The following is a 20,038-nucleotide window of genomic DNA, read 5'->3' as shown; positions in this document are numbered from 1 at the left end:
GGAAATGCCCTTTTAGCTTCTGTAGGATGAAAAAACTTTATCTTGGCAGGTATTTACAATATGGAATGAGCCCTGCTGAAAAGCATGTCATCACCAAAAAAGAATGCTCTGTCCTTTTTTATCTAGAGTTTTTCTTATTATTATTCAAGTAAGTAAAGATGGTAGGAAGTAGGGGTCATCTACAACAACAAATACCTGATGTTTAGTTAAGTCAGTAGTTTCAACTGATAGAGAGTCATACTGGATATAAGAAAGCAAGAAAGAACAATACAATAAAACCAGGGAATTTTGATAATTCATCCAATACATAATCAGGGCTTGAATCCTACGCCAAGGCTCTATCTTGCTCATCCTCACCTATTTACCTCTGGGGTCATCCATACCACCAAACTGTGCATTGTCAATAATTGCATAATCTCTGGTATTCCACTATATAAAGACTTCCCTGTGTGCCCAAGTCTTCCTCTCTGAAAGAGAAAGACATATATTCTATCACCTATTTTCTTGCTGTTGGGTGCAATTTTGCTTTAGGATAAACTCTTAGGCTCAGACCAAATTATTGGTTAAATGTATGTTTATTACTAAGTATGCTTAACTACCACTGTTACCACAAAGAGGGGCACACACCCAACTGCAATTACAAATTAATTCATGGAAAGGAAAAGGAGGCAGTCATAATTATGTATTCTTTTTAAAGTGCAATAAATTTTCAACAGGCTAATAAAATAAGATCTGACATATCATAACCTACTATCCTGCCATACTCTTAAATCTTAACTGCTCACTATGAATGATGCTAATATTTTACAAAGGTACACAGTAAAATCAGTAATAAGTTATCACCTCTTGAAAGAAAATGCTTCATGGTGTACACACCTAAAATATTTAACACTTAATTGCTTAAAAATAAAATAGATCTCATGAGCCTAATGTAATTAAAAGAATGTTCATGCTTTTCTTTTTTTTTTTTAAGATTTTATTTATTTATTTACAGAGAGAGGTCACAAGTAGGCAGAGAGGCAGGCAGAGAGAGGGGGAAACAGGCTCCCCACTGAGCAGAGATCCCGATGTGGGGCTCGATCCCAGGACCCTGAGATCATGACCTGAGCCGAAGGCAGAGGCTTTAACCCACTGAGCCACCCAGGCGCCCCTGTTCATGCTTTTCAATTACACTATCACATATAATCTGATTAGCCACCTTTTGAGGCAGGTTGGGATTATTTTACTCAATTTACATATAGGGAAATTGAGATTTAGAAGGTTTAGATAACTTGCCATGGGCCACTCAGCTCATCAGTGACAAAACAGGGGCCACTCTCCAGGTCTCAAGGGCTCCACTGCTGTATTCACAATATGTTTCCTCCAGGATTGTCAGTGTTCAGATCTCAGTAAGAGTCACAATTGATTTCTCTATGATCACATCAGAAAACCCTTATATAATACAGGTGTCAGGGAGCAAAGATAATTCCAGCACTTTATGTTGCCCTTTAAACTGAAAAAATACATATTGTACTTCACTTACTTGTTTATTCATTCAAGCAAGAAATCATTAAACACCTAATTATGTATCAGCCATTGTGCTAGGCTCTATTATACCCAGCTGTGTTAGTTATTTTTGCTGCATGACAAATTATCCCAAAATTTAAACATAAAACAGCAAACATGTATTCTCTTACAGTCTCCGTGGGCCAGGAATTTGGGAATAGCTTATTGGGATGCTTCTGCTCAGGATCTCTCCAAAGTCAATAAAGATGTTGATGAGGGAGGTAGTCAACTGAAGGCTTGCCTAAGACTGGAGCATCTGCTTCCAAGGTCACTCACATGGCTGTCAAGAATCCTTGGTTCCTTACTGGCTGTTGGTGGCAAGCCTTAATTACTCATAATGTGGGCCTCTCTATAAAGTTGTCTGAGAGCCCTTATGACTTGAAAACCATCTTTTCCCAGCAAGCAGTCCCAGAGAGAGAAGAAGAAGAAGAAAAAACTAGCATCGGTTTTCTTTTTTCTTTTTTGGCATATGTTTTATAATCTCCTCTAAGAAGTCACACAAGTCACTTACACATCCTATTCATGAGAACAAGTCACTAAACACAGTCCAAACTCAAGGTGAGAGGAATTAAGCCCCATTGCTACCAACTAAAGGAAAAAGCACCAAAGAAATTGTGGACATATTTTAAAATCATTATATCAGTGAATATAATTTAATTTACAGAATTTAATCTAATTATATAAAATGATTTATTAATCTCATTGTAACATTTGGGTATTTAAAGGGAAACTAAGTTTATTAGAGAGCATTTTTCCTTTTTTTGTGTGGTTGTTGCTTATTTGTTTCCATTTTGTGTTCCCATTTTTATTTCACTCTATTAAAAATTTCTATATACAATGTTGACTAAATGCTGACTTGTCCTATCCTGTTGTATCATTAGGAATTGCATTCACTGCTTATAACAGAAAACCAAATAACAAAACCTTAACTAGGAGGGATTTATTTTCCCTTACATAACAACAAACCCAGAAATGGGTGGTCTAAAGCTAATAAGGTGGCCCTCTAAAGCAATCACAAAGCCTTGCACCTCTGGCTTCCTACACTGTTAATACAGTGTTAATACTTCCTACACTGTTGTTATGGCTGAAATATGGCTGCTCCACCTCCAGCATTGCGTCACCGTTCCAGGTGAGGGGAAAAAAAAATGGATATAGGCCCAATGTCTAAAAGGACATTTCTTCCATAAAGCTTTGAGCCTCTCCTAGCAATATCCATTTTCATTTTATTGATTGGTCACACAGCCAGTCATGGCTTACAGAAATCTGGAGAAGTAAATATTTTAAATTAGACACACTGTCATCCTGAAAAAAAAAACAGAATTCTGCTGATAAGGAAGAAAGGATTTTGGCTTAAACAACTAGCAGTGTTGGCCACCCTGCTCCAAGGAGCCTCAACACTGCTCCAACAAGCTTTGACACATATTACTGAAACACCACACCAGACAGACAAAAGTACTGCTCAAGATTTATCTGTTTCAAATGGGAGAATCCAGTCATTTTGCATCCCATCTATAAAGGATATTTTTCAAAGTAACCACAACTTTCTTTTTTCTAGTTGATAAATTGAAGAACTGGCTGACATTAATGTCACTTCTAAGAATCTGTCCAAGTAGATAATTACACAGTTGTGCAAAGGTATATGCATAGGGTAGTCCATCATAGAGTTGTTTATTATATTAAAAATTTGGGAAAAAACCAAACAGCAAAAGAATACTGGTTAGATAAATGGTGGCACATTCATTTATCTTTTAAAAATGATGTTAATCATGATATATTGTTCAGTGAGAAAAGAACTATATACATAATAAAATCCAGTTTATAAAATATTGTATTTAGGCCTTTATGTGTTTTTTTATTCTTTATATCTGGAAGAATGTAACACACACTTTAAAAAATGATTTCCCGTGGACTATGGGATTTGGGTATTTTTTAAAATTTGTTTGAATAACTATGTACTGTTTTCACGAATATAAAAGTGATTTTCAGACACCCAAAATGATGGGAGGGACTTACTTGATCTGGTTTTGTTCATATCAGTAGCGTTTCCTGCCAGTAATTATCTGAGACCCCGCTATGGCTGAACTTATAATTGGAAGGGTTTCTTATCTTTGCTCAATGGAAAAAGCAAAGTTATTCCTTATTCATTAAAAATTTCAGTAAAATTAAAATGACCTAAGGAATCTTGCATTTTTGTTTGTTTTGGTTTCTATTTGGAACACTGTGACCTCGGGAAGGGTCTCCTTTTACTGTTTTGCAGTGGTTGTGGAAAGGAAGGGGATGAGGCTGGGCAATTAACTATACACAAACTGGAGAAGAAAGAAGAGGGTACAAGTAAGGATGTAAGGGAGAGAAGTGAGGCATCCGCCAGGAAAAGAGCACTAACCTGAACATCAGGATACTTGCACTTCTAGCTTGGGCCCATCAGCTTATCTTTCTGACCTCAGTTTTCTCATCTGAAAAAATAAAAGGTTTAAGAATCACTAGACGTGCTTAAATTCTTTCGGAAGATTGTCTTGGATCTATTAGCGGCATATCATGGCAAACTATTAGAGCTGAAGCTAAACAAAGGAAAAAGAACAACAATAACGTACATACATTGTTCATTATCTCACCCAGGCATGTTAAGTAACTTGCCAATGTTGCACAGGAAATAGGTGGAGGAACCAAGAAGCCAGCCCAGAGCCCATGCTCCTAAAGGTTATGCTGAAGGGCACTACAGAACTGAGAGAGACGGGCTTTTTTAAAAAAAAAAAAAACAACAACAACAAAAAAACCACAGCAGCATAGTTTTCTCACCTTCAAGCTAAGGCCGCGTAGATGATGTTAAAGCCAAGAACTTATTCCCACCTCCTGGCTCTATGGGGTTGCCTCAATGGCTCACAGGCTCCTCCCTCTATCCAAAAACACTTTCTGATTCAAAGTCCTTTAGCCAACTAAAAGGAAGATGAGTTTTGGAAAGCCCTAAGGAAGCTCTTCCTGTTATTGCCTGACAGAAGCGAAGTAATGACAGACGAAACCACGTGTGATACAGAAGGCTTTGTGGTACCACTGTTTTCAACCCTTTCAGGTTCACGTATCTGGTTACCCAGCACCCGTTTGTATACCTCATCTCGCTTATTTCCTTTCATTAAGGCCAGAGAGATACTGACTACAGAGATACTGACTACAGAGAGTAGGAGAGTGGGGGACAGGAGAAAAAAGAACAGGAAGCGGGCTAGAGGCCGAAAGACTTCTGCAGGCTTAGAGCCTATCCCTCACACAGAGGTCCTCAGGTACCTCTAGCCTCTGTCTCTGTAGTTTCACAGCTTTAGCTTCTCTCAAGGTCCGGAAGCTAAGGCACAACCCTGCAGCAGAATCAGGAAAGAGAAGGCCGACAGCGAGAAGCCGCAAGTGGGCTGCGACTACTGCTGATAGAAGACCCGACTTCCCAGACCCCTTCGCAGAAGGGCGGGGAGTGAGCTTGGTGGCCAATCCCCGTCCGCACGTCGCCATAGCCCCGCCCCACCCTACTCCCTCTCGCTCCGCCCTTCCCTGGGGCTGGTGCAGCGGCGGCGACGTCAGCGCTAGGAGACCCCTGGGTGGCGGCTGCGCCGTCGGCGGGCCGCGGCCTGGACGCGCTGCGGGGAGGAGCGGAGCCAGCGAGCGAGCAAACGGGCGCGCGGGCGGGGGCTCGGGGAGGAGGGAGCGAGAGCTGGGACCGCCTCAGCCGCCGCCGCCGCCGCCTGGGAATGATCTGGGCGGCAGCGGGCGGCCCCAGCTAGCGGCCGCGAGCCACTTCTCCGGGTACCGGGAGGAGCTAAGGTTGCCGGTCTCGAGTCGTCCCCTCTCCGCCCCCCAGGAGGGGCGAGAGGGAGCCACGGCTGATGTCAGGTACGGCCGGCAGAGGCGCCCTCAGGCTGCGGGTCCGGGGTCTGCGCTCCCCTCGTCCTCACTGCTCGGAGTCTGTGTTGGGGGAGTCTAGAGGGTGGAACCAAACCCGGGCGCTGCCAAACAGGTGTCTCGGGGTCGCTGCCGGGGCTGGGGACTTGCGGGCTCCTGAGGGAGGTGTGGGGGCACTCCTGCTCCCGGCGCCTCTGTGAACTGCCATTGGGGCCGTCTGCCCATCGGGCCGCTATTTGTTGACGAGTAGCCTTCTCTTCGTGGTGGGTTATTCCTTTCTGCCCGCGGGTGCCCCTCTCCTCTTCGCTCTCTGCCAGCCGTCGGGTGGCGGCAGTGAGGCGCGGGCTGTGCAGGGTAGTGGCCCGACCGCCCAGAGGTGCTGTCCGTCCGGCCTCCCCGCCCCCCGCCGTGCGACCTGTGGGTCAGGCGAGATCCAGGGTTCAGGTGTGGGCACGTTCCGCGAGAAACGCCGGGCTGCGGGGGAACCGGAGTGCCGGGCGAGTGGGCGTCTTTCACAAGTGCCGGGGGACTTCCTTGGGGCTTTCTTGGATCATCAGGTTTGTCTGTGGCTGATTTATTATTTTTTTTTAAATTTCACTCCCTCTGGCAGAATAAGTGAGCCAGGTGTGTTTGACTCACTTGCTGCGTGGAGAAGGAAAAGAGTTTTTCCTCCTCTTCCAACCCCCTGCCTCCCCACCGCGAGTGTGTTGTGAGTAGTAGGTACTGACAAGTTGGCCATACAGCTTTGAATTTGGAGAAATTGTAGACTCTTAAAAGAAGAACGCAGTTCGGGAATGGGGATTTATTCTTCCCTAGCTCTTAACTCTCTTACTTTTTAAAATAATAAACAAGGAAGCACCACATGCTCTGGAAAAGTTGATTGGCTTTATAATCTAGTTCCCTAAATTTGTTACAGATATTGTAGTATATCTTTTTAACGCTTTTCAGATTGGAAACGATTATACTAACCATGAATTGACTTCATTATGAATTAAAAAGTTGTAAAGGCAGAACTTTAACGCATTAAAGTGAATAACTAGGCCAATGTGATTGGGACAGAAATATGTTCATTTTGTAAAAGTTAGGCACAGAATATATATATATAGCTCGGCCTGGGTGCCAGGAAAAAGCGTTATGCATGATTTCAACTTGCTTGATTTTGGTGTAGGTTTAGACAGTGGGAACCTGAATTTTTAGGAGATACTTAGACAGCTTTCCATACTCTTAGCAGATAAGTGTCAAGTGAACCTTATGCACATGATGCTTTGTGTTCTAAGTATTTCATATAGTAAACTATACTATCATTTTTCACTAGCCTTAGTATATATTGATGTGCACTTTAAGTGAATATAAAGTTTCAAGTTACCAGACAGTTAACTCTTGTCACCATATGTTAAGTAAAACAGTGATTTAGTGAGGAAAGTATGACTCATTTAAAATTCTTCATAGGAAAAGAGTATGGTTTTTCAGTACTCGTGGAGAACTATTAAATATCTCTCTTCAATTTGCCTGTGATTTGTGTTTTTCTCTATCTTTTATTTAGGCCTCAGCATTTTAAAAATATTTTGTGGTTACTACCCATTGAAGGATAGATATGGTTTTTTCTTAAATATGCTTTTTTTTGGCTTAGGTTATACTAGTCTGTATTTCTGAGGAAATGTATATCCAGAAATTCTTAGAATTTTACCACAAATTTATTTAGTAGTACATACAATGGATTCATTTTCACCCAGTCATGGAAATAAAAACTGTGTCCTTTAGACATATGCAGCTTACTATTTGTATATTAATTTGTGCGAAGATAAAAATTGCATCTTACAGATTATAAACCTTGTAAACCATGGTAATTTAAAATAGGGTCTCTGATGAAATCATTGACTGGAATTCTTTGACATTGTAGCTGTAAGCAAACCAAATGGAAAGGGGAGAACTTGATGAAATTAATTTCAGATTCATTTAAAATTTTAAGCTTCCCAATACAACCATGTTACTTTTAGAAGATTTGTTGAAATTTGAATAAAGACACTACTGTACAAACTGTAACAAGATGAAAAGAAAAGTACAAAAATTTTTTTACCCAAATTTTTTAGGATTAAGGTAATTACTTTATAATAGAAGGAAGAAAGAGAAAGGAGAATTGTTCTCGAAAAGAGAAGATAGCATTTTATCTTAAATCTAAATGTATGTCTACTGTTTACTTAAATTTTCACTTTGCAACTAATTCAGGTAGCCAAGGGGAAAATATATACAAAAATGTATATAATGTGTGAAAATGAGAAGTATCCCTTGAAGAAAATAATAAATTGATATTTGTGAAATAGGGAAACATGCAAGAAGATAGGAGTAACCAAAAAAAGAACCCCACAAAAAAACTGAATAAACTATCTAAAACCTATAGTATGAGCTGCCTTGCACATTGAAGGCAGAGAGAGGCAAATTAAATTGGGAGAGCTTCTGAAATGAGAAACCTGATTAGGTTACAACTAAAGCTGCATGTTAAAACATTTAAACTGGTGGAAATTAGATAATGGGCAGAATTTGAAATTATGTACGGCTTGTGTAGTCATTTGCATTCTTGGTCCTTCTATTGGTTTCCTAGGGCTGCCATAAGAAAGTGTAGCAGACCGGGTAATTTAAAACAACAGAAGTTTATCATCTCAGTTCTGGAGGCTGGAATTCTGAAATCAAGATGTTGGTAGGGCTGTGGTCTCTAGATACTAGGGGAGAATCTGTTCATGTCTCTTAGCTTCTCGTGTCACTGGCAGTCCTTGATATTCCTTGACTGGAGCTTTATCATTCCAGTCTGCTGCTTTCTGTGTCTTGTCATATGGCATCCTCCCTTTTTTATAAGGATGCCAGTCATATTGGATTAGTGTCCACCCTGATGACTTCATCTTAACTTGATTACATCTGCAAAGACCCTATTTCCAAATAAGATCCCATTTCTAGGTACTGGGGTTAGGACTTCGACCTCAGTCTTTTGGCGAGGGATACAACTTAACTCATCACAACCATATAATTTTTAGCACATATGGCAGGCCAAATCAGACTGTGTGGTAGGAACAAAGAATTTATTTGTCATTTACTTACCTCAGTGCTTACTCAGAACCAGGTTGCAGAGAGAAAGCAAACAGGCAGACAAAAATCTCTGTCCTAGAGGAGCTTATCTTCTAAAGCGTTGGTTCTCAAAATGTTGTCCCTGGATATGTAGCATCAGCATTATCTGGGAACTTGTTAGCAATCCAAGCCTCTTGGTTCAGAAACTATTTTAACAAAACTTTTAAGTGATTCTGATGCAGACTCAGGTATGAGAACCAATGAACAAGATGGAGAAGAGAGACAATAAACAAGATGAAGAAGTAAAATAGGTAATATATTAGATGTTAATAGATAGTAAGAATAGGGTGACCAGAGAAGACCCTTTGAGAAATAAAGGCCTGAAGAAGTTGGGGAATAAGCCATGTGAGTATGTAGGTGTGTTCCCAACAGAGAACAGCAGATGCACAGACCCTCATGTTTGAGGAACAGCAAGGAATTCAGAGAACACAGCAAGGGAAACAGTAATAGGTTCAGTTTATGAAATTTCTGTTTGTTCTTTTTGACCTATAAAAACCAAATACTAGGAGAAGAGATCAGAAAAAGAAGAGTGGGGATAGGATTGCAGACTACTGAGGTTCATCTTAAGGTTTTTGCTTTGTTTCTGAGGTTGGGAAGACATTGGAAGATTTTGAGCATATGAGTGATAACAATCTTTTTTAAAAGATCACTGGTGAAATGGGTAAAAATGGATTGAAGAAAGAAGGATGCAAAGGGAAAAGTTGATTAGGAGTCAAAATAGTTGAGGGAGGGAGAGGAGAAGGGAGAAAAGGAGGAGGTGACTTGGACTAGGATGGTAGCAATGGACAGGTTAGAAGAGAGGAATGAGATCAAAAGCATATGAGATGATAGTGAAAAATAAGGTTACCCCATTGCCTGCCTCAAAGAGGTTTACAATTAATCTTTATATATTCTTCCTGAGATATTTTATGTATATATGATAAACTGGGTATATGTATATATGATAAACAGTTTAGTAGAGCACTTCTTTTTTTTTTAATGCATGGTAAATCCTTTTTTTTTTTAAGATTTTATTTGTTTATTTGACAGGACAGAGAGATCACAAGTAGGCAGAGAGGCAGGCAGAGAGAGAGGGGGAAGCAGGCTCCTGCTGAGCAGAGAGCTGGATGTGGGACTCAATCCCAGGACCTTGAGATCATGACCCGAGCCAAAGGCAGAGGCTTAACCCATTGAACCACCCAGGCACCCAGTAGAGGACTTTTTAACTGGAGCTGATTTTGACCCTAAGGGGACATTTGGCAGTGTCTAGAGACATTTTTGGTTGTCACAGTCCAGGGGAATACTGTTGGCATCTAGTGAGTGGAGGCCACAAATGCTACTAAGCATCTTATGATGAACAGGATAGCCAATCACAAGAGAGAATCACCCAGCTCAAGAGGTCATTGGCTTAATGGGAGTTACAGAGGTTGGGGCATAGATGGTGGAGAAAAGATAGTGTTATATAGACAGAGAACACAGTAGGAATAGAATAGCCTCAGCATTGGGATATTTAGTTAACATTAAATATTGCAGTTGCTTAGGTGAGAGAGGGTCTGAAATAGTAGAAATGGAGAGGGGGGGGATGGATTAAAAAAATTTAGGAAATAAAATTGGCCAGATTTGTTGATTGGATATGGGGTGAGGGTAAGGGGAGTGGGGAATGTTAAAAAATTAGATACACTTTGATTTCTAGTTTAGATAAACAGATGGCTTCTAGTAAAATAGGAAGCCATTGGTGAGTAATTTAGGTGATTGCCAGTAATTTTAGTTAAGATGAGCAGGTAGGAAGGGAATTAAGGAAGCTGAGGAGTCACTTTTGGGCATGTTGAATTTAAGGTCAAGATAGAAATGTTGAATGTGTATGTGAGTCAAACTTGGAGAAGTCTGAAAAGGATCAAGAGATCCTCTTGTGTAAGAAGTGTGGGGATTTTAGTGCAGTTTGGTTTTTTTTTAGATTATCTCTATAGATGAAGTAGCCTACCTTTATTTAATTTTTGTCAAAAAAAGTAATAGATGTTTCTTGATAAAAGCATTAAAACATAAGTTTATAAAATGAAAAAAAAAAGCCCTTCTTCCTCATGCCACCTAGTCTTAGTTCTCAGAAGTAGATAACAAAATTTATTAAATAACAAAATTTATTTTGTTATAATAAATTTATATTTATTATATAAATTTAAATAATAATTAACAAAATTTACTTTGTTAAATATCTTTATATACACCTTTCCAGAATTATGTATACAGAATCATTTAAGAAGCCAAATGTGATTATTCTATACAGACTGTAGTACTTTGTCTTAAAAAATATATCTTTCATCTTACACAGTTTTCATGAATGAAGTTGTGTTATGGAAGAAAATAAATGAAAAGGGTAAAGTGGAGACAGAGACTAAGACTAAGAGATAGAGCAACATCTCTTTGATATAAAGTAAAAGATGCAAATACACAGAAATGTGAAAGAAAACAGTCTTTTCTGTATATACATATTCTGTGTCTACTGTTTCAGTTTCAGTTTTTTAATTTGTTTTCTTTACATTTTTTCTGATTTAAAATGTAGCCACTATACCTTACAAGCAAAAAAGTCATAACTGCCAAATATGCAAAGATTTTTCCTTATTAGCACATATAGATCATTGTTTTGCCAGCTGCAGAGTATTCTGTGGTACAGATGTACCATGTGAATTTAACCAATTCCTTATCAACCGACAAACATCTATGGCAATGGCTGCCGTAAATACCTTTTCAGACTTATGTGTTTGTGTACATAGGAAAAATTTCTGATGATGAAATGATGGGTCAGGTCATAGTCATTTAAAATTTTAAAATAGGGGCGCATGGGTGGCTCAGTGGGTTAAGCCTCTGCCTTCGGCTCAGGTCATGGTCTCAGGGTCTTGGGATCGAGCCCCACATTGGGCTCCCTGCTTTGCAGGGAGCCTGCATCCCCCTCTTCTCTTTGCTTGCCTCTCTGCCTACTTGTGACATCTCTCTCTCTCTCTCTCTCTCTGTCAAATAAATAAATAAAATCTTAAAAAATATATATATGTGTTTTAAAAAGCCAGTGATTGCATAGTATATCTTTAAAAAAAATTTTTTTAAATATATTGCCAAATTGCCCTTCCAAAAGACAGTAAATGTATGTATTGTGAGAATGCATGAGTGCCAGTTTTCTCTTCCATGTCATAAGTGTAATTAAACATTTTTTGCTAGTATGATAGGTTAAAAATAGTATTTCTGCATTTGAATTACTTTAATGTGAAATTTGAACATCCTTGACCATTGTATTTTCTTCTTCTGCAAATCCTTTATTTTCTTTATATGTTTTTATGTTAGATTGATCTTTTGTCTTTTTCATTATGATACTTTTTGGCATTTTTTGCTGTGTAGATTTTTTTTTAACATTTTGTACAGAAACATCTCTAAACCAGCAATTTTACTGCCAGAAGTTTAACCAATGAGTAATTTCATACCATTTTCCTATAGTCATGGTATCTGAGTTTTGAAAAGATATCCATTTCATGTTAAGAAAATGTAAAAAGATATTTTCTTCTAGTTTTGTTATAATTTCATTTTTTAAAATATTGTAATCTTAGAAACATTAGGAATTTGAAAGAGAAAGGTAGGAATCCAGCTGGCTGATTTTTATTTTTTTCCCAAAAGACTATTTCATTATCATTACTTGAATAAACCATCTTTTTCTTGATTTGAAATGCTGTGTATATTATGTATTAAATTTCTATATGTACTTGTTTTTTTAATAGACTCTCTATTTCAGTCTGGTAAAGACCACCAGGGATATATATCTTTAAGCTAACAAAGGTTAATTAACTTGCTGCTGTGAGGGAGACCACACGCCAGACCAAACTGCCTGCATTTTACTAAATAAAGAAAGGACAGCGTTATTATAGGATTTTGAAGAAGGGTGGAGTTTAGACAAAATTTAAATGAAGCAATATTTGATAGGTTTGAAGTATAGCAAGGCTGTGTGTCAAGGGGTTAATTAACATCAGGCCTGGGCTGAGAAGCAAACTCAAAGTCCTCTACCTTAGAGAATATACAGTTAAGATAAATGTGGAATGTTGTGTCTGGGAAACCCTATCTGAAACTCTGATTTGGAAATTAAGACTGCTGTTATTTGATAAATGATCCATCATCCATATAAGAATGGGATGTTCCAGTCTCACTGATACACTTTCACATCGCTTAGTTCTGATGGCACGGTTGTAGAGAAAAAAAGTTTCTCAGCATTATGTCTGTAGTATTAATTAAAAGCATTAAAAAAAAAATTTTTTTTTTTTTACTGACATAGATAAATTGATTTGTCTGTTTGCCCTGAATGTCAAATTGTTCTACCTATATACCACTGTTCATTGTAAGTAATATATTTTCATCTCTAGTAGCCTTAATCTGCCCTCCAACCTGCAATGCTCCTTTAAGGAATTTCCAGTTATTCTCATAATTATTTTCTAAACAACATTATGAATAACTTTTTACTATACTACTTGATTTTTAAAAATCTTATATTTTAAGTGGATCCATTAGGCTTAACTCTACCCCAACACACCTATCCAGAATTTTTCAGGTATACTCACATACTTCTCTTTTACAAATCTTTTGAATGCTTTTACTGAGTTATTTAACTTTTTAAAATTTTCTTGTATTTAAAAAGCAATAAAAAATAAAATCTTGTAACAATACATATATAGGTTATTTTGGAGAAAATCAACATTGTTATTCCTTTTTTTCCAATTTTTTGTTGTAAAATACAAATAAGATTTACCATTTTAATCATTTTAAGTGTACATTTCAGTGATATTAAATACATTTATATTGTTGTGCAACTATTACCACCATCTGTCTCCAGAACTCTTCATCTTGCAAAACTGAAACTCTGTACCCATTAAACAGTAATTTCCCATACCTCTCTGGCAACCACCATTCTCTGTCACTATGATTTTAACTGGTTGTCTCCTATCTCAGGCAACCACCAGTGTCTGGCAACCACCCTTCTACTTTCTGTTTCTATGGTTTTAACTGAGTGTCTCTTGTAAGTGGAATTATATAGTATTTGTCTTTTTGTGACTGGCTTATTTCATTTAACATGATGTCAGAGTTCATCCATGTTACAGCACACGACAAAATTTCCTTTCTTTAAAAGCCGAGTAATACTCCATTGTATGCACATAACACATTTTGCTTATTCATTTATCCATTGATGGACACTTGGATTAATTCTGCATTTTAGCTATCGTGAATATTGCTGCTATAAACATGGGTATACAGATACCTCTTTGAGACCTTGCTTCCAATTCTTTTGGTCATATGCCCAGAAGTGGAAGTACTGGATCCTGTGGTAACTCTAAATTTTTAATTTTTTTGTGAGCTACCATACTACTTTCCACAGTGGCTTTACATTGTACATTTCTGTACATTTTACAGTATAGTGCACAAGTATTTGCATATCTCCACATCCTTGCCAACACTTACTGTTTTGATAGTGGCCATACCAATAGATGTGATATGGTACCTCATTATAGATTTGATTAGAATTTCCCTGAGTATCAGTGATGTTGAGCATCTTTTCACCTTCAACATGCTCTTAACTTATCAACCAGTTGTATATCTTGTTTGGAAAATGTCTTTTCAAGTCCTTCGCCCATTTTATTGGTTTTGTTGTTAAGTATTAGGAATTCTTTATATATTCTGGACGTTAATCCCCTATCAGATAGATGACTTGCAAATATTTCTTCCATTCTGTAGGTAGCCTTTTTAATTTGTTTATAGTATCTTTTAATATTTAAAATTTTTAAATTTTCATGAAGTCCAGTTTAACTAATTTTTCTTTTGTTGCTTGTGTCTTTGATGTCCTATCAAAGAAATCATTCCCAATTCCAGTATCAGGAAGTTTTTTTTCTCTTGTTTTATTCTAAGAGCTTTATAGTTTTATATTTAGGTCTTTGATCTAAGTTGATTTCTGTATATGATGTTAGATAAGGGTCCAGTTTCGTTCTTTAGTGTGTGGATATTCTGTTTTCCTAGCACTTTTGTCAAAAGATTGTCCTCTGCTTATTGAATGCATGTGGCCTATTTGTTGAAAATATTTTGACCATAAATGCATGTGTTTATTTCTGAGCTCTCTATTCTGTTCCATTAGCCTATATGTCTATCTTTATCCCAGTGCCACTGTTTTGATTACTGTAGCCTTTGTAGTAAGTTTTAAAATTAGGAACTCTGAGTCCTCTGGTTTTATTCCCTTGACATTCCATATGAATTTTATGATGGATATTTCTGTTTCTTCAGAAAACATCACTAGATTTTGATAGCAATTATGTTAAGTTTATAGATAACTTTGGGCAGTATTGATCTCTTAATAATATTCTTCCAATCCACTAACATGGGATGTCTTTCCATTTATTTATGTGCAAAAAATATTTATGTTCTCATGGAATAGTAACAAGGTATTTTCACTTTTGATTTTCTGAAGCTAAAATTGTGTGAATATTTTTCAAACTATTTTATCATCTTAATAAGTTAGTAATAGAAAATGCCTTTAGTCTGTCTCAATTAATATGTATTTGTATTATAGTTCATATGAGTTGAATACACACCAAAGGAAATAATATATATATATATAGTTCATATCTATTTTATGTTTTGGGGTTAAAGAAGTATAAAAGCTTCAAATGATGGAACCATATATGATTTTTTATTTAGTATATTAGGTGGTATAAATATAGATCTCTGCTTGCAAAATTCATTTCAACTGTGTTCCCCCCTTTAGTAAATAAACACACAAACGTTTGAATGCATTTTGTAAGCCAGGCAGTGTGTTAGGTGCTAGAGAGGTAGAGATAAGAGCCATAGCCACTTTCCCTGAGGAACTCATAGTCTAATGGGAAAGAGATGCACTTACTGTATTTCACAGTATGATATATACATAGTAGGAAGTGGGAATAAAGGAACAAGGACACATTCAAGGGAGAGTAGTTAATTTGATAAGGCAGTAGGAAAGAGTAGTCATGGAAAATACTGAAACTGAAGCAACCTTGAAAGAATTATGTATCTATATAGTAGACAAAATAGAGGAAGGCAGACCAAGCAGAAAAGACTAGAATGGCCGAAGTCATCCAAATGAAAGGTCATGGCAAACTTGGAGAATGGCTGAATGTTCTTTGCAGATAAGAGAGTATGAGAAGTAAGAAAGCAGGAAGGTAAACTAGAGCCAGTCTTGTGTACCAAATAAGCAGTATGTTCTTGATCCTTGTATAGTTCGCCTTTGTCCGAAATTCTAGGATGGAAATAATTTTTCCTCAGAATTTTGAAGGATTTTATCTATTGCCTCTAGCTTTTAGCGTTGCTCTTTAAAAGTCCAAAACTATTTAATTCCTGGGGCACCTAGGTGACTTAGTCGGTTAAGCATCTGCCTTAGGCTTAGGTCATGATCTCAAGGTCCTGGGATCAAGGCCTGTGTTGGGCTCCCTGCTCGGCAGGGAGTCTGCTTCTTCCTCTTCCTCTGCCCTTCCCCCCGTTCATGCTTTGTCTCTCGCTTTCTCTCTCTCTCAAGTAAATAAATAATTTTTAAAAAATTAAAAAAAATAAAACCATTTAATTCCTATCTCTGCCTCATTCTCTTTTTCTTGCAGAATGGATTTTTACCAAAATTACTTGATACCACATCTTAGTGGGTCTTTTTGTTCAGAATATTAGCTCTCCTTGGATCCTTTCAATCTGGAAATGTCCTTGAAATATTTGATTGTTGGTTTCCTACCCTCTTTTTTATCTGTACCTGTAAACTGATCCTTAGTTATCAATTTTGTCTCTTATTTTCCATCACCTTATCTTTTTGTTTGGTTTGCTTTGAGGGTGATTTCCTTAACTTTATCCTATGGCTGTTCTATTCAGGTTTTTATTTTCTTATAGTTTAATTGTGGAGTTCTTTTAGTCCTCTTAGTTTTTTTCTTAGTCTTACTCTTACTCTTTTTTCATGAATAGAATGGCATGACATTTCTTAATATCTCAGAATTCAATGATTAGGTTTTTCTTACTTTTCATCTCATTATATCCTCTCTTCAGGTTGCTTTAAATTTGACTTTGTTGGTTTTTTTCTTTCGTATTAGAGGCTTTCCTTAAAATACCTGGTGATTCTTAAGTGGCTATTGATATTTTAGAGTAAATACTAAAAAGCTGATTAAAATTTCTGTATGCATTGTTAGGGCTGTGCAGTACTATTCACTATATGATGATTGAAGTAGAATGATTGATTGCTGAAACTTCTGGGGATTCCATACAGCAAAACCAAACCAAGCAATTTTTAACTTTCCCAGTGACAAAGTTACCATAGCAGATGATGCTAATAATTTGTCCAAGTTTCTGTATCTCTTTTCTGTTCATAGGCTCCTAATGTATATTCATTCCCATTATCTGTCTTGTAAGGTTCTTTGTTGCTGGGCTGCCCTCACACTGCCAGAGCCAGTTTTGCCAATGTATAAGCTATGAGAGTGTCTGGGAAGTTTATTTCCTAAGGCCAGCCCTTAACCAATTATTAATTATATGAATACAACTCTGAGGTGCAGCTGGCATTGCCTCCAGAACTACCCTAGGGTATGGAGCTAAAATTATCTCCCATGGAACTTTGCATGACCTTCTTTTCCTCCCTGGCCTACTTACCTAAAGTTTTTCTAGGGAAGACTTTTTATGAAATTTCTTTTTGTTTGTTTGTTTGTTTTAAGATTGGTTTAATTAATTAATTTATTTGTTTATTGCCAGAGGTGGAGAGAGAGAAAGAGCACGTGTGCCAATGAGCACACAAGCAGGGCAAGCAGCAGACGGAGGGAGAAGCAGGTTCTCCGCTGAGCAGGGAGCCTGATGTGGGACTCGATCCCGGGACCCTGGGATTATGACCTGAGCTGAGGGCAGATGATTAACTGACGGAGCCACTCAGGCATCCCCAGGGAGTACTCTCTAATAAACCACTTTTACACAAAGGTCTTCTTTCATGGTTTCCTTTCCAAAGACCCAACTTAAGATAGCATTAACATTTGGGGGTGCATTCCCTTTGGTGACGTATTATTTTGGAGTGAGAGTAGACTGATTTTTTTTTTTTAATTCTGTATGTATTTTGGGCCCTCTTTGTCAGAGATTGGTATCAAACTTTTACATAAAAGAAGAATTGGTTAAGTTCTACTTAACTTCCTGACTGATTCATGTGTACCGGCATACCTCAGAACTATTGCGAGCTCAGTTCCAAACCACTGCAATAAAACAAATATCATAATAAAGCAAGTCAGATGAATTTTTGGTTTCCCCATGCATATAAAAGTTATGTTTATGCTGTACTGTAGTGTGTTAAGGATGCAGTAGCATTATGTCTTTAAAAAATGTACATACCTTAATTTACTTTATTGCTAAAAGAAAAGTGCTAACCATCATCTGAGCTTTCAGTGAGTCATAATCTTTTTGCTAGTAAAGGGTCTTGTCTTTATGTTGATAGCTGCTGACTGATCAGGATGGTGGTTCCTGCAGGTTGGAGTGGCTGTAACAATTTCGTAAAATAAGACAATAATGAAGTTTGCCGCATCTGTTTACTCTTCCTTTCATTAATGATATCTCTTTGGCATAGATACTGTTTGATAGATTTTACGAACAGTAGAACTTCTTTCAAAATTGGAGTCAGTCCTCTCAAACCCTCTCATGTTTTATTAACTAAGTTTATGTAAAATTCTAAACCTTGTTGCCGTTTCAACAATTTTCATAGCATCTTCATCAGGCGTAAATTTCATCCCAAGAAATCACTTTCTTTGCTCTAAGAAGCAACTCCTCATCTATTCAGGTTTTTTCATAAGATAGCAGCAATTCAGTCACATCTTTAGGCTCCATTTCTAATTCTAGTTATCTTGCTGTTTCTACCATACCTGCAGTTACTTCCTCCCCTGAAGTCTTAAACCCCTTCACAGGCATTCATGATAGTTAGAATCAACTTCTAAACTCCTGTTCATGTTGATATTTTGACATCTTCCCATGAATCATGAATGTTCTTAATGCCATCTAGAATATTGAATTCCCTCCAGAACGTTTTTAATTTATCCTGCCTAGCTGTATCAGAGGATTCAGTATTTATGGCAGCTATAGCTTTATGAAACGTATTTCTTTTTTTTTTCTCCAAGATTTTATTTCTTGGAGAGTACGCATGTGCACAAGTAGTGGGGAGGAGCAGGGTGAGAGGGAGAAGCAGATTCCCTACTCAGGAGGGAGCCTGATGCGGGACTGTATCCCAGGACCCCGGGATTATGACCTGAGTCAAAGGTGCTTAACCAGTTGAGCCACCCAGGTGCCCCACAAAATGTATTTCTTAAATAATAAGACTTGAAAGTTGAAAATTACTCCTTGATCTATGGGCTGCAGAATGGATGTTGTATTAGGAGACATGAAAACAACTTTAATCTTGTCCATCTCTGTTAGAGTTCTGGGGTAACCAGTTGCATTGTCAATGAGCAGTAGTATTTTGAAAGCAATCTTTTTTTCTGAGCACATGTCTCAACAGTAGGCTTAAAATATTAAATAAACAATGTTGTAAACAGATATGATGTCATCCAGGCTTTGTTGTTCCCTTTCCAGAGCACAGGCAAACTAGATGCAGCATAATTATTAAGGGTTGTAACATTTTCAGAATGGTAAGTGAGCAGTGGCTTCAAGTTAAAGTTACCAGCTGCATTAGCCCCTAATGAGAAAGTCAGCCTGTCCTTTGAAACTGGGCATTGACTTCTCCCACCTAGTTCTCAAAGTCCTAAATGACATCTTTTCCCGGCAGAAGGCTCTTTCATCTACATTGAAAATCTGTTGTTTAGTGAAGCCGCTTTCAGTAATTATTCTTATATGGAATTCTCTGGATAACTTGGAGCTTCTATGTCAGCATGTGCTGCTTCACTTTACATTGTGGTCTTATGGAGAAGGCTTCTTTCCCTTAGACCTCATGAACCAAATTTTGCTAGCTTCAAACTTTTCTTGTATATTCACGTACCTCTCTCAGCCTTCATTGAATCAAAGAGTTAGGACCTTGCTTTAGATTAGGCTTTGGCTTAAGGGAATGTTGTGGCTGGTTTGACATTCTATCTGAACTACTAAAGTACTCTCCAAATTAGCAATATCCAAATCAGCTATTTTGGTTTCTTATTATTTGTGAGTTGACTGGGGTAACACTTTTAGTTTCTTATAAGAACTTTGCATTTACAACTTGGCTGTTTGGCACAAGAAGCCTAGTTTTTGGCCTGTCTTGGCTTTCAAACATGCTTTCCTCCCTAAGCTTAATCATTTCTAGCTTTTCATTTAAAGTGAGAGACATGTGATTCTTCCTTTCACTTGAACATGAAGAGCCCATTGTAGAGTTACTGATTGGCTTAATTTCAATATTCTTGTGTCTCAGGGAATAGGGAGGTCTTAGGAGAGAGATAAAGAGGAATGGCCAATCGGTGGAGCAGGCAGAACACACACAACATTTATCGATTAAGTTTGCCATCTTATATGT

General features: G+C 37.7%; 2 protein-coding genes across 9 annotated transcripts in view; one reads left to right on the top strand and one right to left on the bottom strand.

Annotated features, from left to right (window-relative positions):
- ASNS (asparagine synthetase (glutamine-hydrolyzing)) overlaps positions 1-4,981 on the bottom strand; it is a 145,769-nt gene extending 140,788 nt beyond the window's left edge. For 2 of the 3 annotated variants that reach the window (XM_032303922.1, XM_032303920.1), the window contains exons 1-2: positions 4,342-4,964; positions 3,929-3,998 (exon numbers count right to left, since the gene is read on the bottom strand). The gene's annotated coding sequence lies outside the window, so the exon portion shown is untranslated. Of the gene's footprint in view, positions 1-3,928; positions 3,999-4,341 lie in introns of all 3 variants that reach the window. The other variant, XM_032303923.1, reaches the window with a different exon arrangement.
- An 80-nt stretch (positions 4,982-5,061) lies between these two features.
- The window catches only part of C1GALT1 (core 1 synthase, glycoprotein-N-acetylgalactosamine 3-beta-galactosyltransferase 1), a 38,000-nt gene continuing 23,023 nt past the window's right edge, over positions 5,062-20,038 (top strand). The window contains exons 1-2 of one of the 6 annotated variants that reach the window (XM_032303926.1): positions 5,063-5,415; positions 12,827-12,889. Coding sequence is in view for 2 of the 6 variants with exons in the window: in XM_032303930.1 (XP_032159821.1) it covers positions 5,409-5,415 (7 nt within the window). In the remaining 4 variants the exon portion in view is untranslated. The other 5 variants (XM_032303928.1, XM_032303930.1, XM_032303925.1 and 2 more) reach the window with 5 other exon arrangements.

This window comes from Mustela erminea, chromosome 11 (genome assembly GCF_009829155.1).
Source record: "Mustela erminea isolate mMusErm1 chromosome 11, mMusErm1.Pri, whole genome shotgun sequence".
Taxonomy (NCBI): Eukaryota; Metazoa; Chordata; class Mammalia; order Carnivora; family Mustelidae; genus Mustela; species Mustela erminea.
The sequence above is the reverse complement of the archived record's forward strand: the minus strand, read 5'-3'. Positions and strand labels throughout refer to the sequence as shown.